The 27616-nt window shown below is 44.7% G+C and overlaps 1 protein-coding gene across 8 annotated transcripts in view; it reads left to right on the forward strand.

Moving 5' to 3' along the window:
- Ube2e2 (ubiquitin-conjugating enzyme E2E 2) overlaps positions 1-27616 on the forward strand; it is a 277992-nt gene that overhangs the window by 8626 nt on the left and 241750 nt on the right. For 5 of the 8 annotated variants that reach the window (XR_015638064.1, NM_001399660.1, NM_001399659.1 and 2 more), the window contains exon 3: positions 10340-10390. The exons of the other annotated variants lie outside the window; for them this stretch is intronic. Coding sequence is in view for 4 of the 5 variants with exons in the window: in NM_001399660.1 (NP_001386589.1) it covers positions 10340-10390 (51 nt within the window). In the remaining variant the exon portion in view is untranslated. The remainder of the gene's footprint in view (positions 1-10339; positions 10391-27616) is intronic. 8 annotated transcript variants of the gene reach the window in all.

Genomic DNA, 27616 nt, shown 5'->3' on the forward strand with positions numbered 1-27616 from the left:
AATGTTTTGGACCTCAGTCATAGCCGTCCTAGATGCATGCAGCCTATCCCTGTGTATGCCTCCTGAATATTCACTTTTTCCTCTCCAGGATCTCTTAGTACTGATGAGGGGATTACATAAAGTCTGATAACTCCAGATCTTCACCAGTTTAGATTGGAACATGACAGGGCAGGAGAAATGCTTCCGTGTCCCTTTTGCTGTTATACTCACACCCAAGGAGACTTGGCACAGTGATCTCTGTCCTCCTATGGCACAGCATAATGTGACCTGCTCCCACTAAGTGGGGCTGGGGCAGGCTGGATAAGAAAGGTCAGGAGGGAAGAAATCCACCGTTTAGGGAGGTTGATGGGTAAGACTGTTCAAATATAGATCTCATGCAGTTCCACCTCGAAACCCACATCTATCCCAGGGCTACTGATTGAGGACTGCTTCAGGAATTCAGTTAAGGGGTGAGAGAAGAGAGGGCCAGACAAGTCTGTGAGGAGCAGTCCCGCTGGACTGTCCTTGACTCTTCTGTGATCAATAATCACTAGAGATTTCTCTTATGTCTGGCTGGGAGCATCCCTATCCCCCCCCCCCCAAAAAAAAAAGAGTCAAGACAGATCCTGCCTTTGAAGGAAGGTGTTCTGTTAAAGTGGACCTTTCAAGTCATCATTCATCTTTTAATCCATCTACCACAGTGTTTTAGAAAGCACACTCTAGTGATTTCACGAATAAACTATGGACAGAAGACCATCTCCAAACAGGGGGAAAACTGACTTTAGAGAGGTTATCTCTCTAGAGAGGTGGCGACTTGACACCCAGTAGGAAGTAATGCAAACACCCCTACAGTAAAAGGCATCTTTTCGCTGCTTTCCAGAGAAAGCAGTCTCTTCACTGGCAACATCACTCTATTGAGCCTGCGATGGATGAGTGTCTTTCTGGGTTCCCTGATGATGGTGATGATGATGATGGTGGCAGTGTGTGTACCCATTTACAGTGGGCTTTGTGTGTAAAAAATGCTGCTTGTTTGCTAAGTGGTTTAAATAAAAACATAAGGTTTGTCGTCAAGCTTCCAAGAATGTGGGGAAATTGAGAATCGCGCGAGAAAAAGAGAACCTACCTTCATTTCCACACAGCAGCGCTGCCCCTGCCCAAGGCAGCCAGCTCACTCGTTTTTTTTGCTGTCCTACAGCTCTGACCTTGTTGCGGGAAGAAGGCTTGTCTTGGGTAGCGGAGTTTCAAGATAGGATTTTAATATATATTTAGAAGAGACGAAGAATCAATATTTAGACGAAAAGTCTTTCTAAACACCATTATCATCTGAGATAAGCGGTAGCAGGAAAAGGTTCTGCTCAGGAGAGAAGCTGCGCTTAGCACCTAGGTTCTAATGCTTCCTAGCTCTCTGTCTTGAACACGACTTATTATCTCTAGTCATACTTTCCTCTGTTTCATTGTTGGGGATGTGCTTGAGAAAGACTCAGACTGTGTAGCCAAGGCTAGCTAGAAACTTAGCATCCAGCCCAGGCTGGCTTTGAACCTGAGATCCTCCTACACCAGTGTCCCAAGTGCTAGGACTCCAGGCATGCTAGCATACCCGGCTGACTCAGTTTTCTCTTTTGCTGTGGTGAGTTCCGAATGTTGTATGTATTTTGCTTACAGTGAGCTCTAGAGAGTAGGCGCCGTCCATTAGACTTTATGCTAACTTACTGCCGTGAAGATCTCTCCTTCAGTTCTGTTTGGTGCAAATGTTGACACACTGAGGCCGCTGTCAACCTGGGGAACTTAGTGTTGTCACTAGGGCTACTCAGATGCAGTAATTAATCCATTTTGTAGTAGCTCAGGTAAAGTGCCTTTGACTTAGGGGCTCGATTACTAAGTGAATTGTAATGCCAGGATTGTTGGACTAATAATTACTATAATAAATCTACTATAATTGTAGAATTAATGTATTCTAGAAATGTTTCCTTAAAATATCTCATTTTTGAGGTATTGCAAAACAGTTCAGTGTTGAAACAGTAGCCTAGACTTTTGTCTTTTTTCGAGTCAAGAAGAAAGGGTACATCTGTGGTGCATTTGCCTTTGAGGACAGTTTTATCTAGAAGTGTAGGGTGTTCCTATAACAGTTGCTTCTCCTACAGTGCCCAGTGACGCTGTGATATTTGCAGATATGTAGTTGGACAGTTATGTGATGTCCAAAGTGATGAATGTGTAGTTTTGATTAAATTACTAGTCAGCTCCATAAAACATCTATTTTGAGGCCCTCATTGAATCGACTCTGCCTCCTTCACATTGGTATTTCAATAAATAATGAATTTTAAATCATATTTATTTCAAATTAGTTTATCCAGAGTTGATATTGTAACATTATTGGGTTTTCAGAGAAGTACCAGTTGAGGAGAAGTACTTGGTTTTCTATTGCCATTGTTTTTTTTTTTTTTTTAATAATTTATTTTATTTCATAGGCACTGGCGTTTTGCCTGCTTCACTTGTATGTCCGTGTGACGGTGTCAGATCTTGGACTTACAGTTGTGAGCTGCCATGTGGGTGCTGGGAATTGAATCCAGGACCTCTGGAAGAGCATTCAGTGCTCTTTTTTTTTTTCTTTTTTTTTTTTTTTCTTTTTTTTTTGGAACTGGGGACCGAACCCAGGGCCTTGCGCTTCCTAGACAAGCGCTCTACCACTGAGCTAAATCCCCAACCCTGCATTCAGTGCTCTTAACCTGTGAGCCATCTCTCCGCCTCTTGGTTTTCAGCTTCATGGTTTCGTTAGTCTGAAAGGTGGATTTCAGTAGTTCTAGTGTGGTCTGTTGTGCGATGGGCTCATTGAAGTCTGCTTGTAATGACTGCATTTTGTCCTTGAAGTGTTCATTTAAAAGCTTCTCAGTGTTTTGGAGTCGGCAAGCATTTTACAGTTGATGCACACTCTTAATTGACGATGTGTCTTAAATCAGTGGTCTCCTAAAATGACAGGTGTGTGGTACTTATCAGTATTCAAACTGAATTCTAGTCTTATGAGCAATGGAAGTTTTTTTTTTCCTAGACACTATTTTGTCATTAAAAATATGCAGTAAAATTAATGCGATGCTTTCTTGAGAATTTCTGGGAAGGAAATGTTCAGTTGGTAAGGAGTGCTGGCCTGTCTTAAGGCATACAGTCTGTGGGGATATAGAAAGTCTAGATGTGGGAGCCAGAAAGCCTCAGCAGTTAAGAGAGCCCCAGTCCCTGTACCAGGCTGCTCACAGCCTGTAGCTTCAGCTTGAGACCTGACATCTTTTTTTTTTTCTTTTTTTCTGAGCTGGGAACCGAACCCAGGGCCTTGTGCTTGCTAGGCAAGTGCTCTACCACTGAGCTAAATCCCCAACCCCAGACCTGACGTCTTCTAATGGTCTCTTCAACACAGTACACACAGACATGGACATACACAGAAGTAAAAATTCAGAAAGAAGGTTCATCTTGGGGAGGGAGGTGGATGGATTTCTGTGTGTTCAAGGCCAAGTAGGGCTACCAGTGCGAGTTTGTCTAAAACAAAAATTAGGAGGAAGAGAGGAAGGAAGGAAGGAAGAAAGGAAGGAAGGAAGGGAGGAAGGAAGGAAGGAAGGAAGGAAGGAAGGGAAGGAAGGAGGGAGGGAGGGAGGAAGGGAGGGAGGGAGGGAGGGAGGGAGAGGAAAGTGCAGGCATAAAGAAAGGACTTAGTGGCTAAAGTGCTGGTTCCCTGACATCATGCCCACAGGTGTTCTTGCTGTGCTGAGGCCGGGGTGACTGAGCCAACTTTCTTGGGTGTGTCGTACATGTGCACTGTCTCATTTTCCGAAGTGTGTTCATTTATCTCCCACTCCTGTCTAATCTTATTTCCTCAGCTGAGCCTGAATGAATTATGACAGATAAGCATCCCCTTGGCATACCTTTTTTTTTTTTAAAGCACCGATAGTCTCACAGACCGTGCCCTGCACTCCTGCAACATAGCTTTACGTTATGTCAGGTAAACAGGCAAAGAGGCAAGCGTCGCTTCTGAGCCTCTACTGCACTTGCTAACTCTATCACTGAATCGGGGATCACATCATATTGGATGAGGGGAATTGGAAATACAGTCTTGAAGGTTTATGGCTAGAACAATTATCTGTTAAAAAGTCACCTTTTAATTTGCCTTACAATAGAAGTGTCTCATTCTTTCTTCTTGCTTGCGTATAGTAATCATTCTTACCTTGTAAAAGAGGACAGATAAAGCAGTAAGTGAGAATTCTGTGTGATTTAATTCACTCTTTGGGCGGTGTATTTATTTATTTATTTTAAATGTTTTATTGATTCTTTGTGGGCTTCCCATCATGCATCTCTGTTGTGCTTATCTCCCTGTTCCCTCATATCTGACCTTTGCTTTTGCAACCACCCCCCAAAATAACACACACACACACACACACACACACACACACACACACACACGCACACACCAAAAACAAAATCCAAACCATAGAAAAACATCTCATCATGGAAGCTTGTAGTATGTCACAGTGTGTCCCACGCTATATCCCTCTGTCCACATAATTGCGAATGTTCATTACAATGAGTAATTGGTCACTGATTTAAGGTTTCTGGCTTCTGTGACACCATCAATACTGGGTCCTCATCAGGTCTCCTCTGGTTATCTTGTTGTTGCCCTGTATAGTGGAGACCCTGTAGCTTTGGAACAGCAGGGCTGGCCCTTTCCTGTATGCTAACCATTCTCAGACGATAAAGATGTTGGGGTGGGCCAACTCACAGCCCTGGATCTGGGCCTGGGTGGTAGCTGACTGGTCAGTGACCCAGCCCTCCCTTATCCACAGAACCAGGGCGAGCTCTCTAGCACTGCTCTGGCGAAGCCATGCAGTTCCACCATTGGCAGGAGGCAATACCTGCCTGCTCTCGTACCCTCCTGACTGGCTCACCCACATCCACATCTCCACAGCCAGCTCCACTGTGCTGCCCAGTCAAGGCATGGAGCCCACACTCCTAACTGCTGAAGCTTGTGAGGGGCTTAATTCACTCTTAGTAGCCTAAAACCATCATGTAACAGGTACACTTTAAGGGTACTGATACTTAAGTATTGATACCTAAGGGTACTTAAGTATTGATGCTTGTTCATTTTTTCCTCACCCTAAGGACAGTACTACCTGTCTTCCTTAGTCTTTATTCAGGACAGAAATGTAATACACACCATGATTACAGTGTTTGGAGAATTTGAGAATTGGATTGCTGTCATTTCATTCAGCAGGACACCTTTCTGTCTAGAGAAACAGTCATGCTCTGGTAACAGTAGTTCAAATTATATTGTAATGTATTGGCTTTTGCTTAGAGCTGTCAAATTACTTTTTGAAATGAATAATTTGGAACCATGGTGGCTGGGAGAGAATTATGGGCTCTTTTGGGGAATTCTATGACAGGAAATTATGATTTACTAAATACTTTTTGGCGGTATTTTTCAAATTGGGTATTTGAAAATTCTAATAAAGTTCTTTTAGATTAAAACCAGTTTCCAGCTGGTACAAACTTGTCATCTTAGCACTTCGGAGTGTGAGTTCAAGGTCCATGACTGCATAGCTGTCCTCTGAGATCCAAGCATCTTTGGTCAGTAGTTGATAAAGGTACCCATGAGCTAAGACGGCTCAGAGCTGAAGAGCTGGGGCTGCTGTTGAAAAGATCCATTCGGTCCTCAGCGCGCACATGAGACAGCTTACAGTGACTGTAACTCGATGGTGTCCGTAAGGGATTGGGTGCCACCCTCTCCATAGGCCCCTGCACACCTGTGCGTGGGCTTACACAGATACACATGCATATACATGATTAACAACAAAAGAAATAATGTAAAAAGTCACTCATCTACCCAAGGAGAGCAGTACTTTTTGGCCATCCCTTTTCCCACATGGTCCTAACAGTTTTCATTTCTTTTTAATGTTTATTTTTATTTTTTGTGTGTATGAGCAATTTGCCTGCATGTTTGTCAGTCTGCCACAAACGTGCCTAGTGCTAGAGGAGGCCCAAAAGGGCCATCAGATCTCCTGGATTGAAGTCCCAGACAGTTGTGAGCTATCATGTGGTTGCTGGGAATTGAATTCAGGGTCCTCTGGAAGAGCAGCCGGTGTTCTTAACCTCTGAGCTGTCTCTCCAGCCCTGACAGTTTTTGAAGAAATCTTGTAGATGTCTCTGTTGTATTTATATGTAACTCTAAACATACTTATTTTTATTTAATAAGCAAATAATATACTTGGTTCCTTGCTCTAAACTATTAGGATTAGTTTACCTTCCCTTTTTAATTAAAAAAATCATTATTGGTTGTCTTTATATGCTAAAGAAGATATTTAAACTTCATTTTCTTCACAGTAGTATTTCTATAGTATTTATTGGTCCCCACTTTGAAAAGTGGGGATATTAATACTTTCACTGGTGCTTTATTTCATGTTATCCCACATTGACCTGTAGCTTTTGGTTTTGTTGTTGTTTATTTTCTTTGTTTTAAGATTATGAGTTCAAGTTTTGCTTCCCTTGGGGAGTCCAGAATAGGGTCTCGGAGCCTTGGAAATTGGAGCAGCAGGTGTCTGTGAGCCACCTTGCTGGGTGCTGGGAGCTAAGGTCTCCTCAGGAGAAGTGAGTCTCCAGCAGCAGAGCCCAGCAAAGCCATCGCCCCTCTGGGTGTATCAGCTGTAATTCATTTTACATCTTCAAGGGCCAGCATCTGTGATGCTTACACAGTCCAGCCACAACCTATTTCTGTGCATTGACAACCAGCTTACAGTTGGGGTGGTCAGTGCCACGCAGAACAGCATGTTCTAGTCAAGTCAGAACATTTAGACAAACAGAGCACACAAGATGCTATTCGACTAAAATTCACCTGCACTTAAGTTTCCTTTGTACTTCATTTATGATTTTCCTACAAGGTTTTTTTTTGGGGGGGTTATTTATTTATTTTTCTGTCCTTGAGTCTCTTGTTCATTGATTTTTTTATTTTTGGTGGTACTGGGTGTTGTGTTTTATAAAAAGATAAAGAAGAAGGAATATGTCTGGTGGCAGCATGGTATGGTGTTGGGGAAGGGGTGCTTCTGCAGGCCCATGCCTGAGGGACCAGCCATACAATGAGATAGTATAGAATAGCATTTACTTAGGGCATGGGGAGGGGAGTTGAGAGGGTAGTAGAGACAGAGAAAGTCAGGGAGAGAGAGAGAGAGAGAGAGAGAGAGAGAGAGAGAGAGAGAGGAGAGAGAGGGCCATGAGCACATAGAGAGAGATGGAGAGAGAGGGAGGACAGAAATGGAGAGAGAGAGGAGGGTAAGGAACGAGAGCAAGAGGAGAAGAGAGGAGCACAAGAGCAAGAGACAGGGGAGTGGGCAAGCCACCCCTTTTATAGTGAGTCAGGCATACCTAGCTGTTGCCAGGTAACTGTGGGGCGGAACCTAGACGAAATGCCAACACTGGGATTCAAACCCAAGGCCTTAGATATTCTGACCAAGAGTTGTATTACAAAGCTATACACCCCCATCCCTTTTGAACATTTATTCGTATACATTCTAAAGCTTTATTTTGCCAATTACAACCTGGGCTGTTCCCCGCTTCAGGCCCTTTTCCTTGGTAGTTTATTCTCCTGCATTTTCCTCCTCCACTTCTCAGACAGGGGTGTGGGTCTGTGAGTACTCAGCCATGGTTTGCCTTCTTTTCAGGCCCTCGGTACTTGTCTCACACTTACTCATATGGAGATGGAATTACAGAGTGGTAAAGATGAAGCCATCTCTGAGTTTGTCTTTCTCAGTCTCTCCACTTTATAGAACTGGAAACTGAGGCACATAGAACATGTGCGTGTGGACAAAACTGATGTCCTAAAGTAGAAATAAAATGAAAGGGTTTTCATTTGTTTATCAGTTTTGATCTCTGAGTCGTGCAGATTAGAGACAGGAACATTAGTTGGTGGTAGTGTTGCCTTAGCAAGTTAGTGGCAGTCCTGTGGGAGGAATCAGGTTTACTTTACTAGTTCCATTTGTTGGCTTAAAATGTACATGGAAAGTGGGCTGGCAACTTGCCACCAAGCCCCACAACCTGAGTTTGATCCCTGAATCCCTGAAACCCACAGGGTGGAAGGAGAAAACCTGGTCTTCCAGGATGTTCTCGGACCGTGTGTGTGTGTGTGTGTGTGTGTGTGTGTGTGTGTGTGTGTGTGTGTGTGTGTGGTGTGTGTGTACGTGTGCGCATGCACAAGAATATAGTAAAGGTTCATAAATAAATTAAAGATATAGAATTTAATAGTTTGAGCATGAATGCTTATTATTTCAATACTCTGCAAGGTACTTAAGTTAGCTGTCCCTCACACACTATTTTAATTATGAAGCTCTGTTAATCTCACTTATAAGCGAAGCTGCCTTTGAGAGTGCTTTATTTGCTTTTACAAACCCTAAGTTTAGTAAGGCACGAACCATAGTTAGTAGTGGCCTGTGGTACTCGCAGAAGGAGTGCCAGGGGTACTCTGCATGCACTTAGGCTGTTAGGTGTGATTACAGGTCAGAGTAGAATACTATGTGTGAATGGGTTGGGGGTGTAGCTCATTGGTAGTGCTGTGCTTAGCATCCACAAGTCCCTGGGTTCCATTCCTAGCAGCTCCCATCCCCGATAGCATGAGGGCACAGGCAAGTTTTAATATATTGTCTTTCTTCATGCCAGGCTCATGCAATGGCATTAAAATACTGCATGCAGTATTCAGGTAGATGCACGCAGTATTCAGGTAGAAAGCACACAGTATTCAGGTAGAGTACATGCCATATCCAGGTAGAGTACATGCCATATCCAGGTAGAGTACATGCCATATCCAGGTAGAGTACATGCCATATCCAGGTAGAGTACATGCCGTATCCAGGTAGAGTACATGCCATATCCAGGTAGAGTACATGCCATATTCAGGTAGAGTACATGCCATATTCGGGTAGAGTACATGCCATATCCAGGTAGAGTACATGCCATATCCAGGTAGAGTACATGCCGTATCCGGGTAGAGTACATGCCATATTCGGGTAGAGTACATGCCATATCCAGGTAGAGTACATGCCATATCCAGGTAGAGTACATGCCATATCCAGGTAGAGTACATGCCATATCCAGGTAGAGTACATGCCATATCCAGGTAGAGTACATGCCGTATCCGGGTAGAGTACATGCCATATTCGGGTAGAGTACATGCCATATCCAGGTAGAGTACATGCCATATCCAGGTAGAGTACATGCCATATCCAGGTAGAGTACATGCCATATCCAGGTAGAGTACATGCCATATCCAGGTAGAGTACATGCCATATCCAGGTAGAGTACATGCCATATCCAGGTAGAGTACATGCCATATCCAGGTAGAGTACATGCCATATCCAGGTAGAGTACATGCCATATCCAGGTAGAGTACATGCCATATCCAGGTAGAGTACATGCCATATCCAGGTAGAGTACATGCCATATCCAGGTGTCTGGATTGAAAGGTACAGCCTCCTCTTACAGGCATGTGGGTCTCAGGTTGGAATGAGATTCTGACGTATTGGGTCAGCTAGGACGCTTGCTTGATTCAATTGACTGTGTTCAGCTTGTTGTCCGATATGAGAATGTTCTAAGACAAACCAGAAGTTAGACTTTGTATCAGAATTCTTATGGCCTCTAAATAACATGGCAGCTGTTTGTAATTAAACTAAAAACTTTGGTTAGTGCTATTAATATTTTTTTATTATCTCAACCCCCAGTTATAAAGTCCTGCAATGTATCCAGCTACTTGCCTACCTAGAAAGAAAAACCATATAAAATATGGAAAAATGGAAAAATTGATTGATTGATTTTGGCCCAAACTGAGGAGAGACTCTTCCCCAGTTTGCCTTTATCTCCCATTCATGACCAAGTGTGGATCGAGTAAAGGGCAGGAAGTGTGCAGGAAGGTTTAGCTTTAAGTCTCTGCCGATGACCTTAGGGTGATGCCAGAGCTTCGGGTTAGGGTGGGGTAGGGGTGGGGGCATTTGTCATCTTGTCCTAGGGCTCTGTTCAATGAGAGGAGCTAAACCGAGAAAAATAACTTTTTGTTTTGGAGAAAACAAAATTCTCATACCGAGGGCTGATGAAGCCCTGGTGTCTCTTCCACACGGAATGATGGCCAGAATTATTGTGGCATATAAGGTACGCGGCCTCCTGTGACCCAGTGTAGGTCCATTGTCAGAACTGGAGTGCCTCTTTCTTACTGTGCACACTTCCCTCAGAAATAGTGTTTTCCACTAGAAGTGTATGAGTGGGAGACTCTCGTGATAAAGTACAGTGTATTGATGAAGCAGGTTAAGTGAGAAGACATTTGAACATGATTTTCCTTGTCTTCATTTTCAAGAATTCAGAAGGAGCTTGCAGAAATCACGCTGGACCCCCCTCCCAACTGTAGGTAAGTACTCGGTTTCATTTACTTGTATATTTGGTAGAAGGTACATTTGTTTAAAGAGTGGAACAGCACTGTGGCTTGAACTCGAGGAACCGGAGAACAGGGTAGTAATTGGCTGTTCACAGAAACTGCATGTAGCGAGCGTGACTGTTGGAGTGGCATTGCCCACTGTGGGGCCCTGCCCTCATGTGTGTTGGGATCACAGGGCAACGCATAGAATTACCTCTCACGAGAAGAGATAATTGTCTTGGTCTTAAATGGTGTCTTTAATGTTGTAGACCAAAAGCCTGGCTTAAATATTTGCCGTTTGATAATTACTCAATTGTCGCGTTTTGTCGTTGGTTGTTGGTTGTGGCTGACTATGGATGGATGGTTTGAGGTGGTGAAACCAAACGTTTTCTTCTTGTGACTGCATTTCCCCCGCTTTTCCGGTCAGTGTTTCTCTGGAGGAAATAAAAGTATTTGCCCAGAAGTGATTAATACACAGGCACATGGAGGAAGAAGAGAAAAGAACTTCCTGCCTGTACTAATCTTGGGCCAGCGTGATAATTGGATGGTGGCTGCTGGGCTATTTTAAGGCCTTGATTTTTGTTTTGGCGTGAGGTCAGTGTTGGAAGCAGGCCAGCATGGAGTTTCCTTGCTTTAAATTGATAGTCTCAAGCGTCAGAGGTGAGAGGGCAGATTAAAAAAATGATAGTGTTTCCCACATTGAATGCCACTGGATTTATTTAGAGCAATTCTGATTTTGTTGGCCTTATTTTCCTGTGAAAATGAACCTTTTGTAGATGGTCACATAGATATGTGGTTTGTTGGTGACTTGTCTTGGTTCAGGAAGGAAAAGTTCTGATGATGCCTCTGTATGCAGTGAATCTGTTTGTTACTTTATACGAGCATCATGCGTTGTACACAGACTCACAGGGATAATGCCGACTGTGTTAGTTACGACATTTAGTGTCTGAATCTGTCATGCTCGAGACTCAGGGTACAGTGGCTACACAGACTCACAGGGATAATGCCAACTGTGTTAGTTACGACCATTTAGTGTCTGAATCTGTCATGCTTGAGACTCAGGGTACAGTGGCCTCAGGTGACTGAGATCGACTTGGGTGGGGGAATTAGATTTTTAAAAATCCATCTTTTTCCTGGGATGCTATTTGTTTTAATAGTGTTACTCTTTTTATTAAAAAAAAAAAAACTACTTCATTATATTTGTAACCCTTTAAAAGCAACTCGTTGGTAAATGTATGAACTTCATATATCTGCTTGAATTACCATGTGTTTGATTGATTCAGAATAAATCTGTCTGTATTTCTTTTTGTGGCACTGGAGGTGAAACTGGGGGCAAGCTCCCTCCATGGAAGCATGCTCCCTCTCACTGTGCTGTTTGGTTGGTTGGTTTTGGTTTTGGAGATAGAATCGCATTGTGTAGTATTCTCTGGCCTTGAAGCTCTTTCTCAGCACTGGGATCACAGGCCAGTACCACCATGCTCAGCTTACCCCAATATAGTTCACCGAAAATGTGGTTTGCGTCTTTAGAAAGAGAAGTTAGGCGATAATTGACCTCATTCTGTTTTTGGTCAGAGTCGACAGTGACTTTGTGGTTGACCATTTTAAAAGAAATGGTCTACTGACTAAGGAGCTAACTTAAAATAATTTAGCAAATCATTGTTGCCTGTGAACCAGAAAAGGCCAGAGTTCCTCCCTGAATCTGAATTCAACTCTCATTTCTGAAGGAATCGCTTGTGTTTATTATCTCTTAATAGACTAGCTATAAAGTCTTGTCCTTTGGTGCCATGGACAGTCTGTAGTCAGTTCTCACAGAGGGTGGGAGAGTGAATGCCTGGTTCTGGTTCCGGTGACCCCTACGGGAGGGGGATTTTATCTATGGCTGTCTGGCTATGGGTGGGGGTGCCACTTTCTACCTAAGACCATAGTAGAATTTTCTGAGACTCTAGCAGGCAGTACACAGCTCTGTCTGTCTGTTAGGCTACCTATGGAGGCTCTAAGTTCTGACGCTCCTCTTAGAGTGATGGCTAGGTAAGAAATACTTGGAATCTACCGAAGAGATAGACGTTTTAAATATCATGTGGTTCTTGAGTGAAATATTTATTTTTCTCAAATTACATATTCGGTGAAGACAGCCATATTTGTGTGAGCCATTTCCAGGGGATGGTGTCTTGTACAGTATTGGCTTACTCCACTCCACCCTGTAGGTTTTGAATGAACCTAAATCGTGTTTATCCTTTTGGTAATAAGGATGAAATAGAGTGCTGAACATGTGATCTCCCAGTGACCTCTCAAACAGTTTTTTTTTTTTTTGGTTCTTTTTTTTTCGGAGCTGGGGACCGAACCCAGGGCCTTGCGTTTCCTAGGCAAGCGCTCTACCACTGAGCTAAATCCCCAACCCCTCAAACAGTTTTTTAAAAGAGCATCCACAAGTAATTTAATGGACTAAATTATTTCATGTTGGAAGTACATATTGTACCTTGAGGAAGGTAAAAGTATGTGTTTGTTTTTTTTTTAAGCTGAATTAAGTTTTCCATTATTGTTAGTTCTGCCTTAATTATAGTTTAAAGGATAAATGTTTCAAAATGATTAACTTTATAATATATCTAAGAAAAAAATTTCTGCTCATTGAATCTGTCCATGGGATTACGGCTAGGGAAAAATTATCCATCTTTTTTTAGTTAAGATTTATATATGGTATAAACTCAGAGTTCAACTCCAGTTTCTCTGGGTTGTCCAATATTTCCTGCTGAATTCTCTGATTTTCTCTGCCTCTCTCTTGTTGTTTTCTAAGTTGGTGGATAAACTAATGGAGTCCATTATGGTGTTTTCATCCATACATGCCATTATAGTTTGTTCTGACATGTCCTTCTCTCCTGCTCTCCTTCCTGTGACCCTTGCCCCTCCCACTGACTCCTTTCTCTCCCTAAATACCCCCTCCTGCTTTCAACCACATAGATTCCCTTACTCTCTCTCTCCAAGATATCTCCCCACTCCCCTCAGGATCCCTCTGTTTTGTCTCATGGCCTACAAGCCTGCATTTGCACACATACACGACTTTCAGCCTACGCTGTACTTGTGAAAGAGCACATGGTCTTTATCTGAGTCTGCACACTTTGCTGACATAATAATATCCAGTTCAGTGTATTTCCCTGCAGACGTTACTATGTCATTTTTATTAGTAGCCAAATGAAACTCCACTGATCGGATGTGTTCTGTTATCTGTCTGTTGATGGACATGCAGGCTGCGTCTTCCTGGCTGTTGTGAGGAGAGCAGCAATGTGTGCAGATGTGCAAGCCCTGCTTCGGTGCGTTGACTTTGGAAGCCTTTGGTCATACTCAAGTGTCACACTGGGTTGTATGCTACAGTTCTAGCTGTAGGTTTCCGAGGACTCTCCACACTGATTTTCCATTGTGGCTATACCAGTTTACCTACCCACCAGCAGTGAGTAAAGCTTCCTTCCCCTATCTCCTCCCTGGCATGTTTTAATGGTATTGGCCATTCGTCCTAGAGTGACATGGGCTCTCAGAGTTGTTTTAATTTATATTTCCCTGATGGCTAAGTGTATTGAACAGTTTTTTTTCAAGAGTTTATTGGCCATTGTATCTCTTCTTTTGAGAACTATATTTTTAGCATATTGGCCTGCTTATTAGTTACCTGACTTATTGTTTAATTTTTGCTTTTCTTTATATATTCTAAATACTAACCCTCTGTCTAATGTGCAGTTGGCAGAACTTTTTCATTCTATAGATCATCTCTTTACTCTGAACACAAATTCCTTTCTGATCCCATTTGCCAGTCCTTGTTTCCTGTGCTCCTAATGAATTATCTTGACACCCTTGTTGGAAATCACTGGGCTGTAACATGAAGATTTATTGCTTAACTCTCTGTTCTTTCTTAGATATATGTGTGTGCGTGTGTCTGTGTGCGTGCGTGTGCATGCGTGTGTGTGTGTGTGTGTGTGTGTGTGTGTTTTCTTATGCCAGTAACACATGGTCTTTGTAGTTAGTGTCTTAGTAGTAAACTTGAACCAGAATGGGTCCATCCCCCAGCTAGTTTGCTTCCTGCCCCATTAGTTCAGATGTTCTCAGTTGTCCCCTCTTCTGTGACAACTGCTCAGAAGCTCTTACTATATTACTGTGCTGTGAGGCGAGCGACTTAGTAGAAGAAGGGTATTTTCTAGATCACAGTTACCGAAACAGCATGAAGGGAAGTTTGATATGCATGCGCGTGTGCATGTGTGTGCATATATGTGTGTATTATATATGTATGTATTATATGTTTGTTTGTATGCATGACTGGGTATGTGTATGTTTTTTGAAACCATATTGTAGAACAAGAAATCTTGAGGTGTAAGGAGGACGCTGTGTTTGTCTGGTGTCATCCAGTTCAGAAGTCCAGTTGCTCTCACAGCGTCTTTGCCCCCTGGTTGTTGTAAGAGCTGAACAACAGTTTGTGGTGTGGAAGATTCACTGTGCATGGTTTGGTCTCTTTACTGATTGGAGCATAAGTAACTCGGTCAGGGTTACAGCGCTAAAGGAGTGATTTGGAATGAATACATTAAAGTGGTTTTTAAAAAATAATAGTTTTTATTCTTCGGAAATCTCATACTTTTACTGTGTACTACTACCCTCTCCAACTCCTCCCCACCCCCACATGTACATCCCCCTCCTCGCTTCACATCCTCTTTTTATTTTATGGTCATTAATGCCCTGTGTCCAGCTACTGCTGCCTGTGTAAGCCCACGGGCATGTGCGCATCCTCTGAGACGGAAGCATACAAATTGCCACAAGACCAAAGGAGAGTGGCTCTCCCTCAGCAGACATCAGTTGCACGTAGCTCCTCTGACAGGAGTGCGGCCCCTTCCCCATCGCTGGTGGGGCTGTGACTGTCTTGCTCTAGCACAGACAGCCATAGCTGCTGTGACCTGATTCGTCCTGCAGCCACACCCTGTCTGAAAGTCAGCGTTCCCCAGCTCTCCTCCCCAGCCACTGCCCGAACCTTGAGGGCTGACGGAGAAGACTGCCCCGAGCTGTGCACTCGGAGCTCCTTATATTCAGCACTGTGGCCAGTTAGAGGACTGCAGTGCCCCTGCAAGACGATTCTGCAGATCTGTGACTCTAAACACTTAGAGTTGGACAGTGTGCTCATCTAGCAGAACAACTGTGTACCCTTCCCAGCAACAGACACTTTGTCGGACCAGGTGGATCCAGAAGCATTACTGCCTCTGTAAAGTCCCCAAAACTGTTCTGTGCCTTTTCTGTCTGAAAGTGTCATTGTTCACATCTTCCTTTGGGTAACATTTGTCTGTTAATAAAAATGCTGCATGAGGAAGGACTGAGTGAGCGAGGCCGCTGTCCTCCTGGGCTTCGCCTTCTCCTGCTTTAAGAACACGTGAGAATGTGCTGGAAAGCACATATTCAGTGCTCACACTGGGACTGCAGCTTGTAATGGCTGGAGAACATTTTATTATTTAGTGGGCGCACACATATAACTGCATGGTATTATTTCAGGTTTATTGCCTAAGTAGTTTAGATCTAAAGTGCCGTATTACTGTGTAATGTGCAGTATTTTAATTCCCAGAGTGCCCTGTATTTTAAGCTAGCATGAAAACTGTTTTGTGTGTCTAAATTATTTCCTTACAGTGAGTATTATGTTTCCCAATTTCAGTTTATTTTTATCAACTAATCATTAATTTATTCCAGGACAAAGCTTCCTGCTGTCATATTTTATTTTAAGAACAGCGAAGATTTTGATGTTTGCATTTGTTATTACAACTTTTCTTTCAGACAAATAAAATACAAATTTACTTAAAACCGTGAAACTGAATAATGGGCTATTCAAGTCTTTATTTGTGTGCGAGCAGCCATGTGTCCTAACGTCTCTGTGTTGGTTAGTTTCTGCTAACTTGACAGAACTAGAGTTAGTTGGGATGACTGAACGTTAGCTGAGGAGTTCCCTCCGTCAGATTGGCCTGTGGGCTTTCTCTGATGAATGATTGATCTGAGAGCCTCCCCACCCCCACCCCGTGAGCAGAGCTACCCAGGCAGGTGGGCCTGCTCCCTGTGAGAAAGCAAGCTCAGCAGGCTAGTAAGCAGGGCACTTCCGCGGTCCTGCGCTAGTTCCTGCCTCCAGGTCCTTGCCTCGAGCTCCTCCTATTCTGGTCTTCCTCAGTGATGGACTTGTAAGTCACATAAGCCCTTTCCTCTCCCAACTTGTGTTTAGAACGATTCCGTGCCAGCCACAGCAGTCTAATGAGAACAGGCACATCTGTGAGCTACAGTCCATCTGGTGCTCCAGTGCTAGCAGGGAGATTCCATGCGCTCCTAACTGTGAAAGAAGAGATATGACCATAACTCGAAATGGCCAGAAGAACTAATCCTCACGAGAGGGCCTCTGCCTTGGTCTGCACCTCTCCTCCTGAGCCCTGTTGCTACCTATTCTGGTGCGTGGGCTCGGCTGTTTTCTGGATGTGGCCACTCGGTTCCAGCTCCTTAGTCATTTGCTGTTTCAGATCTCTGTGTGCTGTTGGTTTTCAGGATGGATGGGAAGCAGGGAAGCACGATCCTCACAGAGGTATGTGATGCTTCCAGCCATGCAGGCAATGGGCATGCATTGTCAGAATTTCCCCGTTTAATCTCTGTAAGGGCTGGTGAGGTCAGTATTAGTTTTAGACATAGTTTCACAGATGAGGACAGTCCCCAGGACCACCTACGATGTGGCAGGCCTAGGCTTTCATCCTTGGTGTCTCTGACACCTGAGCCTGCTCTGACGGCTGTGCTGTTCCGTAGGCTTGCCATGTTATCATGCACTTTTATTAGTAATAGAACTGTGTGCAGGAAGGCCCGCAGCAGAGTGGAATGCCCCGGGAGCTGCTTGTAACCGACAACCAGAGGAAGGTGACAGAGTAAGCTTCGGGCACTGAAAGGAAGGGTTGGTCCAGAGCTAGTCCAGGAAAGTGGCTGAGCTCCCCACTGCTTCGGCAGTGGGCATTCTGGTGTAAGGCTCAAGTTTGCCAACATGGACAGGCTTTGGTGGTCTTCAGAGGGGCACTGCATAGCCCAAGCCCACAGAAGCAGCTCCAGATAGAATGACTGAAAAAGTAGGTCCATGTGGGTTTTTGGTCCAGGCTCCCCAACCCCCAGAGTAAGTCAGGCTTCATGGGGCAGGAAGTGGTGCGTGTGAGTTAGCATGGTGCTCTCCAGCTTAAGGTAAAATGATTTGTCTCCCTACTAGGTTTTTATACATCACTTCAGCATCTGCCCTGCACCGGCCTGGACAGGCAGCTGGTGCGGAGGAAAAAGGACAAACTTCTATTTTAAGATTGCGAAGACAAAGAAATTAAATTTACTATTATATCGAATTGTTGGCAAACCCCGTGGAAGGTCGTACAGTTGATATAATAGGTTGTTTAGCTTTTCGGTGATGTCTTAATATAGTAGAACAAAACCTGTACAGTTTGCTGTAAAATTACATACTTTGTGACTGTTCAGAGGCCTGTACCATTCCTGGGTCGCTTTAGTTTCATCTTAACCTTTGCTGAAGAATTTCACCGTTCTTCCTGAAGGCCAGATGGATCCGAAGACCAGATGATTGGCGGATTCATTCCGGCCCTGCTATGCTAGATTAATGGCAAGTTAATAATTCACTGTGAAAACAATAATCATGATAGTAATCAGTGGTGATGGTGAAAATAAGCAGTATTTAAAAAAATGCTGTGTTTTTTGGACTGTAAACCCCATGTTGAGTTCGAACAGTATTCTATTTTACATATGAAAATCAGAGTCTAAGGAGCCTCTGAAAAATATGCAAGAATAGGCGTTAAAGCCACTTAATACATCCCCAAATGATCATTTGTAGTTACCCTTGCTAGCTTTGTGTCAGCTCGACACAAGGCACAGCCATTTGGAGAGGGGACTTCAACTGAGAAAATACCCCACCAGCCTGGCCTGCGGGCAAGGCGTGGTACACGTTCTTGATTGGTGACTAAAGTGGAAGAACCCAGCCTACTGTGGGTGGAGCTTCCATGGGCCGGTGGCCCTGGGTGTCGTAAGGCAGGATGATCAAGCTACGAGGAGAAGCTAGTGGGAAGCACTTCTCCACCCCTCCTTGGCACCGCCCTGTAGCACTTCACACCTCCAGGCTCTGCCTTGAGCCCCTGCCACATCCCCTCAGAGATGGAGTGTGGCCCCTTAACTGTGAGGTGAGATAAGCTCTTCCCTACAGGGGAAATGGTGTTGCTTTTGGTCATGGTGTCAGTCACAACAATGGACACCCTAAGTAAGAAAGTAGTTATCTAAAATTAATGTTTGGCTGTCTTCAAGACACGTGTGCCCAGGTTCATCCACCTTCTGAGAAGAAAGCCATTCAATAGCCGTCGGATGTTTGAGCTGACTCACACGTAGGTTAGTGGGATAGTTAACCGAGAGGATGCTGAACAGAGAACGCTTGTCTCCATGCTCAAAGTATTCTTTCATTTTTCCAGTTTGCCATCATTTTAAGTGGTAAGCGGTTCTCAGTGGACAGCTTGTCACACAGGAAAGTCCGAGTAGGTTTAAGGAGGTGTTGGGGATTAGGAAGTGTGCTATAAGTTGTAAGATGGTGGCATGTTCAGAAACCACCAGTACCGCTAGGAAAGGAGCAGGGTAATGAGGTGGTTTTAACATTAAGTTATGCTGTGTGCTGGTCATTCAGCCGTGAAGGAGAAACAAGGAACCTACAGCCTCTGTGGTGCTTTTGTTTCAGCCCTGAAAACTGACCAGTTGTTTCAGAACAAGGCAAGAATGAACAGCAGAAAGGGGCAGAGTCAACAGATCTCACGATGGCTGTGAAGGAAAAGACGGATTAGTTCAGGGTGGGACTCCATTTTTGGTGGATTAGGAGGCTCTTCATTCTCCAAGTCTTTTCTTAAATAAAGATTTAAAGGAGACGGTAGAGAGGACTGTAAATGAAGAGCCTCACATGCTGACATCCAAAGCAAACACATGGCTGTAGCCAGAGCATGGTGTCCGCCTCGGGCAGTTATGAGACTGCAGAATGTTCACGTCTCATCCGGAGTAATGACCTGGAGACTGTGTGCCCAACTTTGTGTCACTTGCAATGTCCAGCATAGTGGCAGTGCTCTCTGAGTGGTGCTTGTACTGTCCTGTTTAGGTGGTAATGACAAGCAAAAGGGCCTCTCTGATGACAGCAGAGACATCCTCCTGCCCCATGCTTAGTTTCTTAGTTCATGCTCAGATGCAGGGAGAGGACATCTTTCCATATTTAAGATGTGGGAAGAAATCTGATGTGGCTGTGTCAGAGGGGTGTGGGGGTGACAGTGTGGGTCAGAGGGGTAACAGGGTGGTGTGTTATGGGTCAAAATGAAGTTGCAAAATGGGGTTGGGGCCAAATAAAGCAGCAAAGAGGATTCAAAGCAAGCCCTGAAACGATAGCACTTTGTGAGGAAACCAGAGCAACCAGCTATCTTAATCAGGGTTACTATTGCTGTGATGAGACGCCATGACCGAAAAGCAAATTGGGAGGAAGAGTTTATTCAACTTCCCCTTCCACATCAAAGTCCATCGGTGAAGGAAGTCAGGACAGGAACTCAAACGGAACTGCACCCTGGAGGCAGGAGCTGCTGCAGAGGCCATGAGGGTGCTATTACTGGCTTGCTCCCCATGGCTTGCTCAGCCTGCTGCCTTTTAGACCCAGTACCACCAGCCTGGGGATGGTACCACCCACAATGGGCAGGGCTCCCCCGCTAATTAAGAAAATGCCCTCCAGCCAGATCTTATGGAGACATTTCCTCAGTTGAGGTCCCCTCCTCTGGAATGACTCCAGAGCAGCGACCAGGGAATATGAGGAAAGCCAAGGCAGGTTGCACGAGTTTGAGACAAAGTACACAGCTTTTACTGAATATCAAACCCCTCGAAATTCTCCATGAATGAGATATTTAAGTAACTAATAAAGCAAAATAGCATGGTAAGTACTCTCTCTCCTCAGCCGTCTGCTTGCTTTGATGTCAGGAGTGGCTGTGTTCATGCTACCTTATTGAAGCAGATTTTATAATTGGGCTCAGGAGGGAAGCACTCCCATTGGGGAGCAGAGCTCTCCATCTGAGTCCTGACCAATCAGGCTCAGGGGCCTAAGAATGCTTTTAAGAACTCGTAGATCATTTCCCTCTGTGGACTGAGCAGACCTGGTTGGATACATATATATCATTATTATAGTCTTTTTCTAATAAAGTGTTTTCCCTGTACAGAAATTGTTGCTGGTAGCCTATCAGTTACATATACATGGCTGGCTCTCATCTCTAGAAAATGAAGTTAAGCTTTCACTTAGAGAGAGAGAGAGGGAGAGAGAGAGAGAGAGAGAGAGAGAGAGAGAGAGAGAGAGAGAGAGAGAGAGAGCACTATTAGGAACGTTCTAAGTGCAGGTTAAAATGCTGGCTTAAGTGTGCTCTATGGGCAGCCTCTCTGTATTCTTACTCCTGCTTGTGAGACAGAAGCCAGATAGGTTGAGTGGAGGCCAGAAGTCTTTGCACTGGTAGACTTCCAGGCCTGCCTCAAGTACCATGTCCATGTGATAATTCCGTCGGTGCATAGGATACCCATGGCACCTGTCACTGTGAGATAGAGGCAGTGTTACACAGTGGTGGCTCCTCAAGAGACCGATGCGCTGTTTCTGTATGTAACCTGGTCTAGATCCATGGCTTCCCAGGACTCGGCTTCTTTGTCTGTAAAATCCCATTGGGTTGCTAGAGGATGACATGAGTTAATGTTTGCAAACTGCTTGTTAATTTTGGCGTTGTTTGTGAGGTGTGAATGCGTGTGCTGTCTGATGAAGGCAAGCCATGTATTCACGATCTTAATATAGCATCATGTGTCTAAAAGACACGTTGTTTTCTACGTTATGAGGTAAGAAAGGCCTGCACGTTTTGCTCTCTCTAAGGCAAGCATGACAAGGCCTTCGGTTGTCAGCATCTTACCGTAAAGGCTTTATACTTACCGTCTGCATGGGGACAGCTAGCTCACCAGCTGCACTGAGAACAATGGAAGGAAGGTGATTAGGGAATCCATTAGGCAGAATTTACGATTTTGTCATCACATTAACTCACTGGGTTTTTCATGTTTATAAAACTCATTAATTGAGGTTATGTTTATTGTCAGCTGAATTTTTTTCCCTGAAACATAATTTTATGTTAATTAGACTGTGTGATGTACTTTGCTTCGTCCTTACAAGTATGTGAGTCATTTTGGTCCAATATTTCTTAGCAGAGTATAGTATGTTCAGGAGGACAGAGTTTTAAAAGACAAGCTCCTGTGTAAGTAAGCACACACACATACACACCCAATGTATGCAAACCGTGTCCTTCATTTATTTGTTGGAATGTCTTGAGAAGGAAAGTTAATTTCAATCTCTCAGACACTTTGTAAGTGGACAAAGATTTAATTTTTTAAAAATGTCTTCCAGTTTATTCTTTGATGATATAGTTCAGTGACCGTCACGATATTCTGTATTCATGGGTAGCCTGGCATTTTCACTGCTGTGGAGATAGAGAGTGAGTGTGCAAAACAATCTCAAAATTTTTTTGTTGCACTTGGAGGAACTTATTTGAAACAATTAGAGGAAGATATTGGGAAGCATGCAGATATATGTTATAGTAGTAAGAAACTTCGTTTTACCTATTTACTGAAAACCCAGTGGGCATTTTCTTTCCTTTGGTGTAAAAACCTTTGGACTTTGGGACATGATCTGGCAATGAAGCTCAGGAAGTCCTATCTAGTGCCTGCTTACGTCATAGTGAGCTAAGGTGAGGTATAGATATGAGTGAACTGCTTATGTCATAGCGAGCTAGGGCGATATGTAGATATAAGAGCAAACTGCTTATGTCATAGCTAGGGTGAGGTATAGATATAAGATCGAAGTCTTCAGAGTTTTGGACAGAGCACATGGAGTGCTAGCAATTAAAAGGAACAAACTGCTAAGGACTAGAATGACCATGGGGCCTAAACTGTCCTCAGGAAAGCCAGGGTCTTTTAGAGGTCGGCGTGTAGGGTTAATGGGGTGGCCGGGAACGGGACATTTTTAATAAGGCAGAAAGGACATCCAGTGCCTTTGGGAAGAGGAAGTGTTCTATCTGGGTACTTCCGTTAAACAACCAAACTATATCAAGGTCTGAACGTTTGTATTTCTTCCTTTAAGATGTGTTTTCAATGAGTCTTACATTTTCTTCTTTCCACAGTCTCAAGTGTGGCATCTTCCTAGTTTGTTTAGGACTGTGCTGTGAACTTCACCTATTGATCAGTCTCAGAGCTATTGAGACACTAAAGTTCGTAGGCCCTCCTTAAGAAGGGACCTCATACTGCTGTTATTTGAAAACCAAAGGATTCAAACTCATAAAATCCACCCTTCTAAAGTATCTGATTCAGTGTTCCCCAGTTAAAAGTACTCACAAAAATGTGTATATGACATCACTGTTACTTGGAAAACATTTCCTCACCACAGAAAGAAATGAGGTCACCCTCAGTCCAGCCTCAGAGCATCTCCAGGATGAGACAGCCTTCTGCATCTGCCTTCTCTAGCTTAGACTGATACAGCATTCAGTTTTATAACACGTGCTAGATAGTGAGGTGACAGTGATGTCTCTGTTAGGTTGGGACCTTTGTGAGGAAAGGCTTTATTTCAGCTTATAGCTCGACGTGACAGTCAGCCATTGAAAGAAGTGGGGCAGGAACCAAGCAGGGCAGGAACCTGAGGCAGGAGTTTGATTTGGGAGAATGCAGCTTACTCCCCCCTCACTCCCCGCCATGCCCCATCCAGGACTCTCTTCCCAGGGGTGGCATGGCCTCCAGTGAGCAGGGCCCTCCCACATCAGTTGTTAATCAGGAACGTGGGGGCATATTTTCAACTGAGTTTCCCTTCTCAAAGGACTTGAGCTTGTGTCACATTGACGTAAGACCAGCCAGCACCCATAAGAGGACTTAAGTGGAGGAAGATAGGGAGAGGGAAGGTAAGACGAAGTTTAACTCAGTAAGTAAGAAGCATGTGTAAGCATGGCACTGTGCCAAGTGTGCCAGGTGGTAAGCAGAGGAGTCCAAAGGTCATGCCAGGGCCACAGAGTCGCTCAGACCTGCCCAAGCTATGAAGGTCCCAGGTTCAATCCCGGTCATTGCAAATGAATGAACAAATAAAAGGTAATTGAAGTGATTAATAATAATGGTAGTATGATAAAGGCCAGCTGGTGTTTTTTTTTTGTTTGTTTGTTTTTGGTTGGTGATGTAGGTTTCGAGTGGAAAGGATGGTTCTGTCTCTGTGATATGAGAGCCTAGGCTGGCATGGACTTTACAGCTCTCCTGCTTCAGCCCGCCAGGGTCTCACAAGTGAGAGACTCCTCCACAAGTGGCATTCCTAGCCCTTCCTTTCTTTCCATTTTGAGGTAGGCTCTTGCTAAGTTGCCAGAGTTGGCCCTGAACTCATTCTGTAGGTTAGGCGGGACTTGAACTTGTGATCCTCTCATCTTAGTGAGACAACTACATGAGATGATAGTTCTCTGCCACCAGACCTGACTTTTGTATCTCTTTGAAAGCACATGTCTCATTTCTGTGTAGTTTTCCTAGGCTGAGGGTTTAGGTCCCTTGACTATTGAATAGAGTAGTAAATTTTGGGGATTCTGGGACTGGGAAATAGGAGTCTCAATAGTCTCGTGCTTGCCGATTGTGTCACACGTAAGGTTACAGGGATTTGCTAAACGTTCGTGGACTGCATGGCTAAACGTCCCTCAGCCCCTTGACTTGTCTCTCAGTTTTCATTCTTGAGTGGTAGTTCTTACAGGGCCTGTAGCTGTGCTCGCTTGTGAGTTAGCCGTTTGAAAGCATCTCTCTTCCCTGTTTGATAACGACCCTGTGTCTGTCAGCGACTCCTGTTCTGTATTTGTAACTGTTGCAGAGTCATAACTGAAGGACACAGCCCTAAACTGACAAAGCATGGGAAATGTGTGGCTGGGGTAGATGGGGCTGTGTATTTGGTTAGCCGTCTTGGCAGTTTGCCTGAGTTACCGCTCTATTGCTGTGAAGACTCACTGCAGCCGAGTGTTCAATGTGTAGAAGAGTTTATCAGTGCTTATAGTTCTAGAGGTAAGAGTCTATGGCCATCATGGAAGGCGGCACGGTAGCAGGTAGACAGGCATGATATGGAGGCAATAGCCAAGAGCTTACTTCTCATCCACAAACACAAGGCAGAGAGCGATTGGGAATATAATGGCTTTTGAAACCTCGAAGCCTTCCTCCAGTGGCTCACCTCCTCCAGTAAGGCCACACCCTTAATCCTTCCTAAAAAGTTCTAACAACTGGGGGCCAAGCATTCAAATGTATGAACCTATGAGAGTGATTATCATTCAGTCACCACACCTTGCGACTGTATTAACTATCGATATGCTGAGGTTTTTTAAACCATACTATCCTTAGAAGTATTTGTTAAAGGTGAAAACCTATCATTGTTGAGTAGCCTTGTACCCGTGGAGCACTACGTCCATGCCAGTTTTGAGTCTGCAGAGCTTACTCAGTCTACAGTGAAAACCACATTCAAATCTGACAGAATCTGTTGGCATTTTATTTCTAATCATTATAATTTATCACAGGGGTGACCTGAACCTTTCGTATTGTTGAGTAATGATTTAGCCTATTTTCTCCGTTTGCTGATACTCATTTTTTAATTACTCATGGAGTGAAATTATTCTGCTAGGATGTCTTAAGAGTTCAGTGAGGGTTTTAGTAGTGCTCTGGGAGTTTTATGATGGGGCATTACATTGATGTACTAACTGAAAGTTAATAATGGAGAAAATGTGTTCTATCGACAAGTCAAATAGATGTTAGAAGTTAAGGTTTCATTTTATTGATTAGACGTTATTTTTGTTTAGCTGTCTGTAAAATAAACTGTCATCTAAGATTTAGCCACTAAGTATAGCTGTCTACTGAGAACTTCATTTACATGTCTAGTAATGCTTCAGACGTCACCAAGCGCAAACCGAAATCCCCATCTTTGTGACCCATAATCCCCTCGTATATTTGGTTAGTAGTAAATCTGTCTTTCCAGTTAGGCCAAAGACTTTGGGGTCATTGCGGGCTCACCAGTGATTTGTCCTGAGGGCATCCTGGAGGTCATTCATGCCCTAGTCCGTGCGCCCAACCAAGGTTGCCAAGCCTGCGTCTCTTCACACTCCAGCCTTCTGCCAGCCCATCTCTTCGGCCCTGCCTTGGGAACACTCCTGGATAATGGGCCAGGGCACCTGCAGTACCATCAGGCCTCCCTGCTCTACCGTCCTCTGCACAGCCTCGGCACGGCAGCTGTACCAAGGCTTCTGTGGTAAAAGCCGGCAGCAGCTCAACTGCCCTTCAGTCACTGTGGCCTACTGACATTTGGCCGCTTACTTACCTCTGTGCTCTTGGGCAGTCTCTCTCTCCTCCTGTCCTCTTACCTGTGCATCCAAGGGGCCCTTCTGTCCTCTTCCCTGTGTGTCCAGAGGCCCTCCTGTCTCTTCCCTGTGTGTCCAAAGACCCTTCTGTCCTCTTCCCTGTGCGTCCAAAGGCCCTCCTGTCTCTTCCCTGTGCGTCCAAGGGGCCCTTCTGTCCTCTTCCCTGTACGTCCAAAGGCCCTCCTGTCTCTTCCCTGTGTGTCCAAGGGGCCCTCCTGTCTCTTCCCTGTGCGTCCAAGGGGCCCTTCTGTCCTCTTCCCTGTGCGTCCAAAGGCCCTCCTGTCTCTTCCCTGTGCGTCCAAGGGGCCCTTCTGTCCTCTTCCCTGTGTGTCCAAAGGCCCTTCTGTCCTCTTCCCTGTGTGTCCAAAGGGCCTTCTGTCTCTTCCCTGTGTGTCCAAAGACCCTCCTGTCTCTTCCCTGTGCGTCCAAAGGCCCTTCTGTCCTCTTCCCTGTGCGTCCAAAGGCCCTCCTGTCTCTTCCCTGTGCGTCCAAGGGGCCCTTCTGTCCTCTTCCCTGTGTGTCCAAAGGCCCTTCTGTCCTCTTCCCTGTGCGTCCAAAGGCCCTCCTGTCTCTTCCCTGTGCGTCCAAGGGGCCCTTCTGTCCTCTTCCCTGTGTGTCCAAAGGCCCTTCTGTCCTCTTCCCTGTGTGTCCAAAGGCCCTTCTGTCCTCTTCCCTGTGTGTCCAAAGGGCCTTCTGTCTCTTCCCTGTGTGTCCAAAGACCCTCCTGTCTCTTCCCTGTGCGTCCAAAGACCCTTCTGTCCTCTTCCCTGTGTGTCCAAAGACCCTTCTGTCCTCTTCCCTGTGTGTCCAAGGGGCCCTTCTGTCCTCTTCCCTGTGTGTCCAAAGACCCTTCTGTCTCTTCCCTGTGCGTCCAAAGGCCCTCCTGTCTCTTCCCTGTGTGTCCAAAGGACCTCCGTCCTCTTCCCTGTGTGTCCAAAGGCCCTCCTGTCTCTTCCCTGTGTGTCCAAAGGCCCTTCTGTCTCTTCCCTGTGTGTCCAAAGACCCTTCTGTCTTCTTCCCTGTGCGTCCAAAGGGCCTCCTGTCTCTTCCCTGTGTGTCCAAAGGCCCTTCTGTCCTCTTCCCTGTGCGTCCAAAGGGCCTCCTGTCTCTTCCCTGTGCGTCCAAAGGGCCTTCTGTCCTCTTCCCTATGCATCCAAGGGACCCTCTCCTGACTCTCGCCTCATCGTGGATTGTTCCTTCCCTGTATTGGTGCATGATTTCCCTCGCCTCCAGTCCTTCTTTAAATGTCACTTTGTTCAGGCCTTCTGGGACCCTCTGTTGTTTCACTCTGTTCTTTGTTTCATGAGGATGTAACACGGGACGTTTATCTGTCATGTTCATCTGTTGTTCCGTGTATTCTGTGTCCTCCTGGGTTCTCTTCAGTTTAGTTGGACTAGGTCTGGAACATAGCAAGCGTTTGGTAATCTGCCCCTTATTGGTGTAATATATTATGTATTGTATTGGTATAATACAATATTATATATAATAACAAATATTAATAGCATGTATAGAAAACTCTCTCTCAACAGAGAGTTCTTCTTTCTCCCTGGCAGTGACAGCTCAAACTGGAGAGCCTCACATGTGCGGGGCAGCTGCTCACACAGCTACACAGGACCTTAAGTGATAGTTTGAAAGTTATTTTTAGCATGATTATTACCACCATACAAATACATTTCAGAGCAATGGACTGTTACACAGAACTTTGTTCCTCCCGTAAGTGTGAGTCAATGATGAGTTTGCATGCCGAGTTTTCTAGTAAAATCAT

The sequence above is a fragment of the Rattus norvegicus genome, chromosome 15 (assembly GCF_021556685.1).
Source record: "Rattus norvegicus strain SHRSP/BbbUtx chromosome 15, alternate assembly SHRSP_T2T, whole genome shotgun sequence".
In the NCBI taxonomy this organism is placed as follows: domain Eukaryota; kingdom Metazoa; phylum Chordata; class Mammalia; order Rodentia; family Muridae; genus Rattus; species Rattus norvegicus.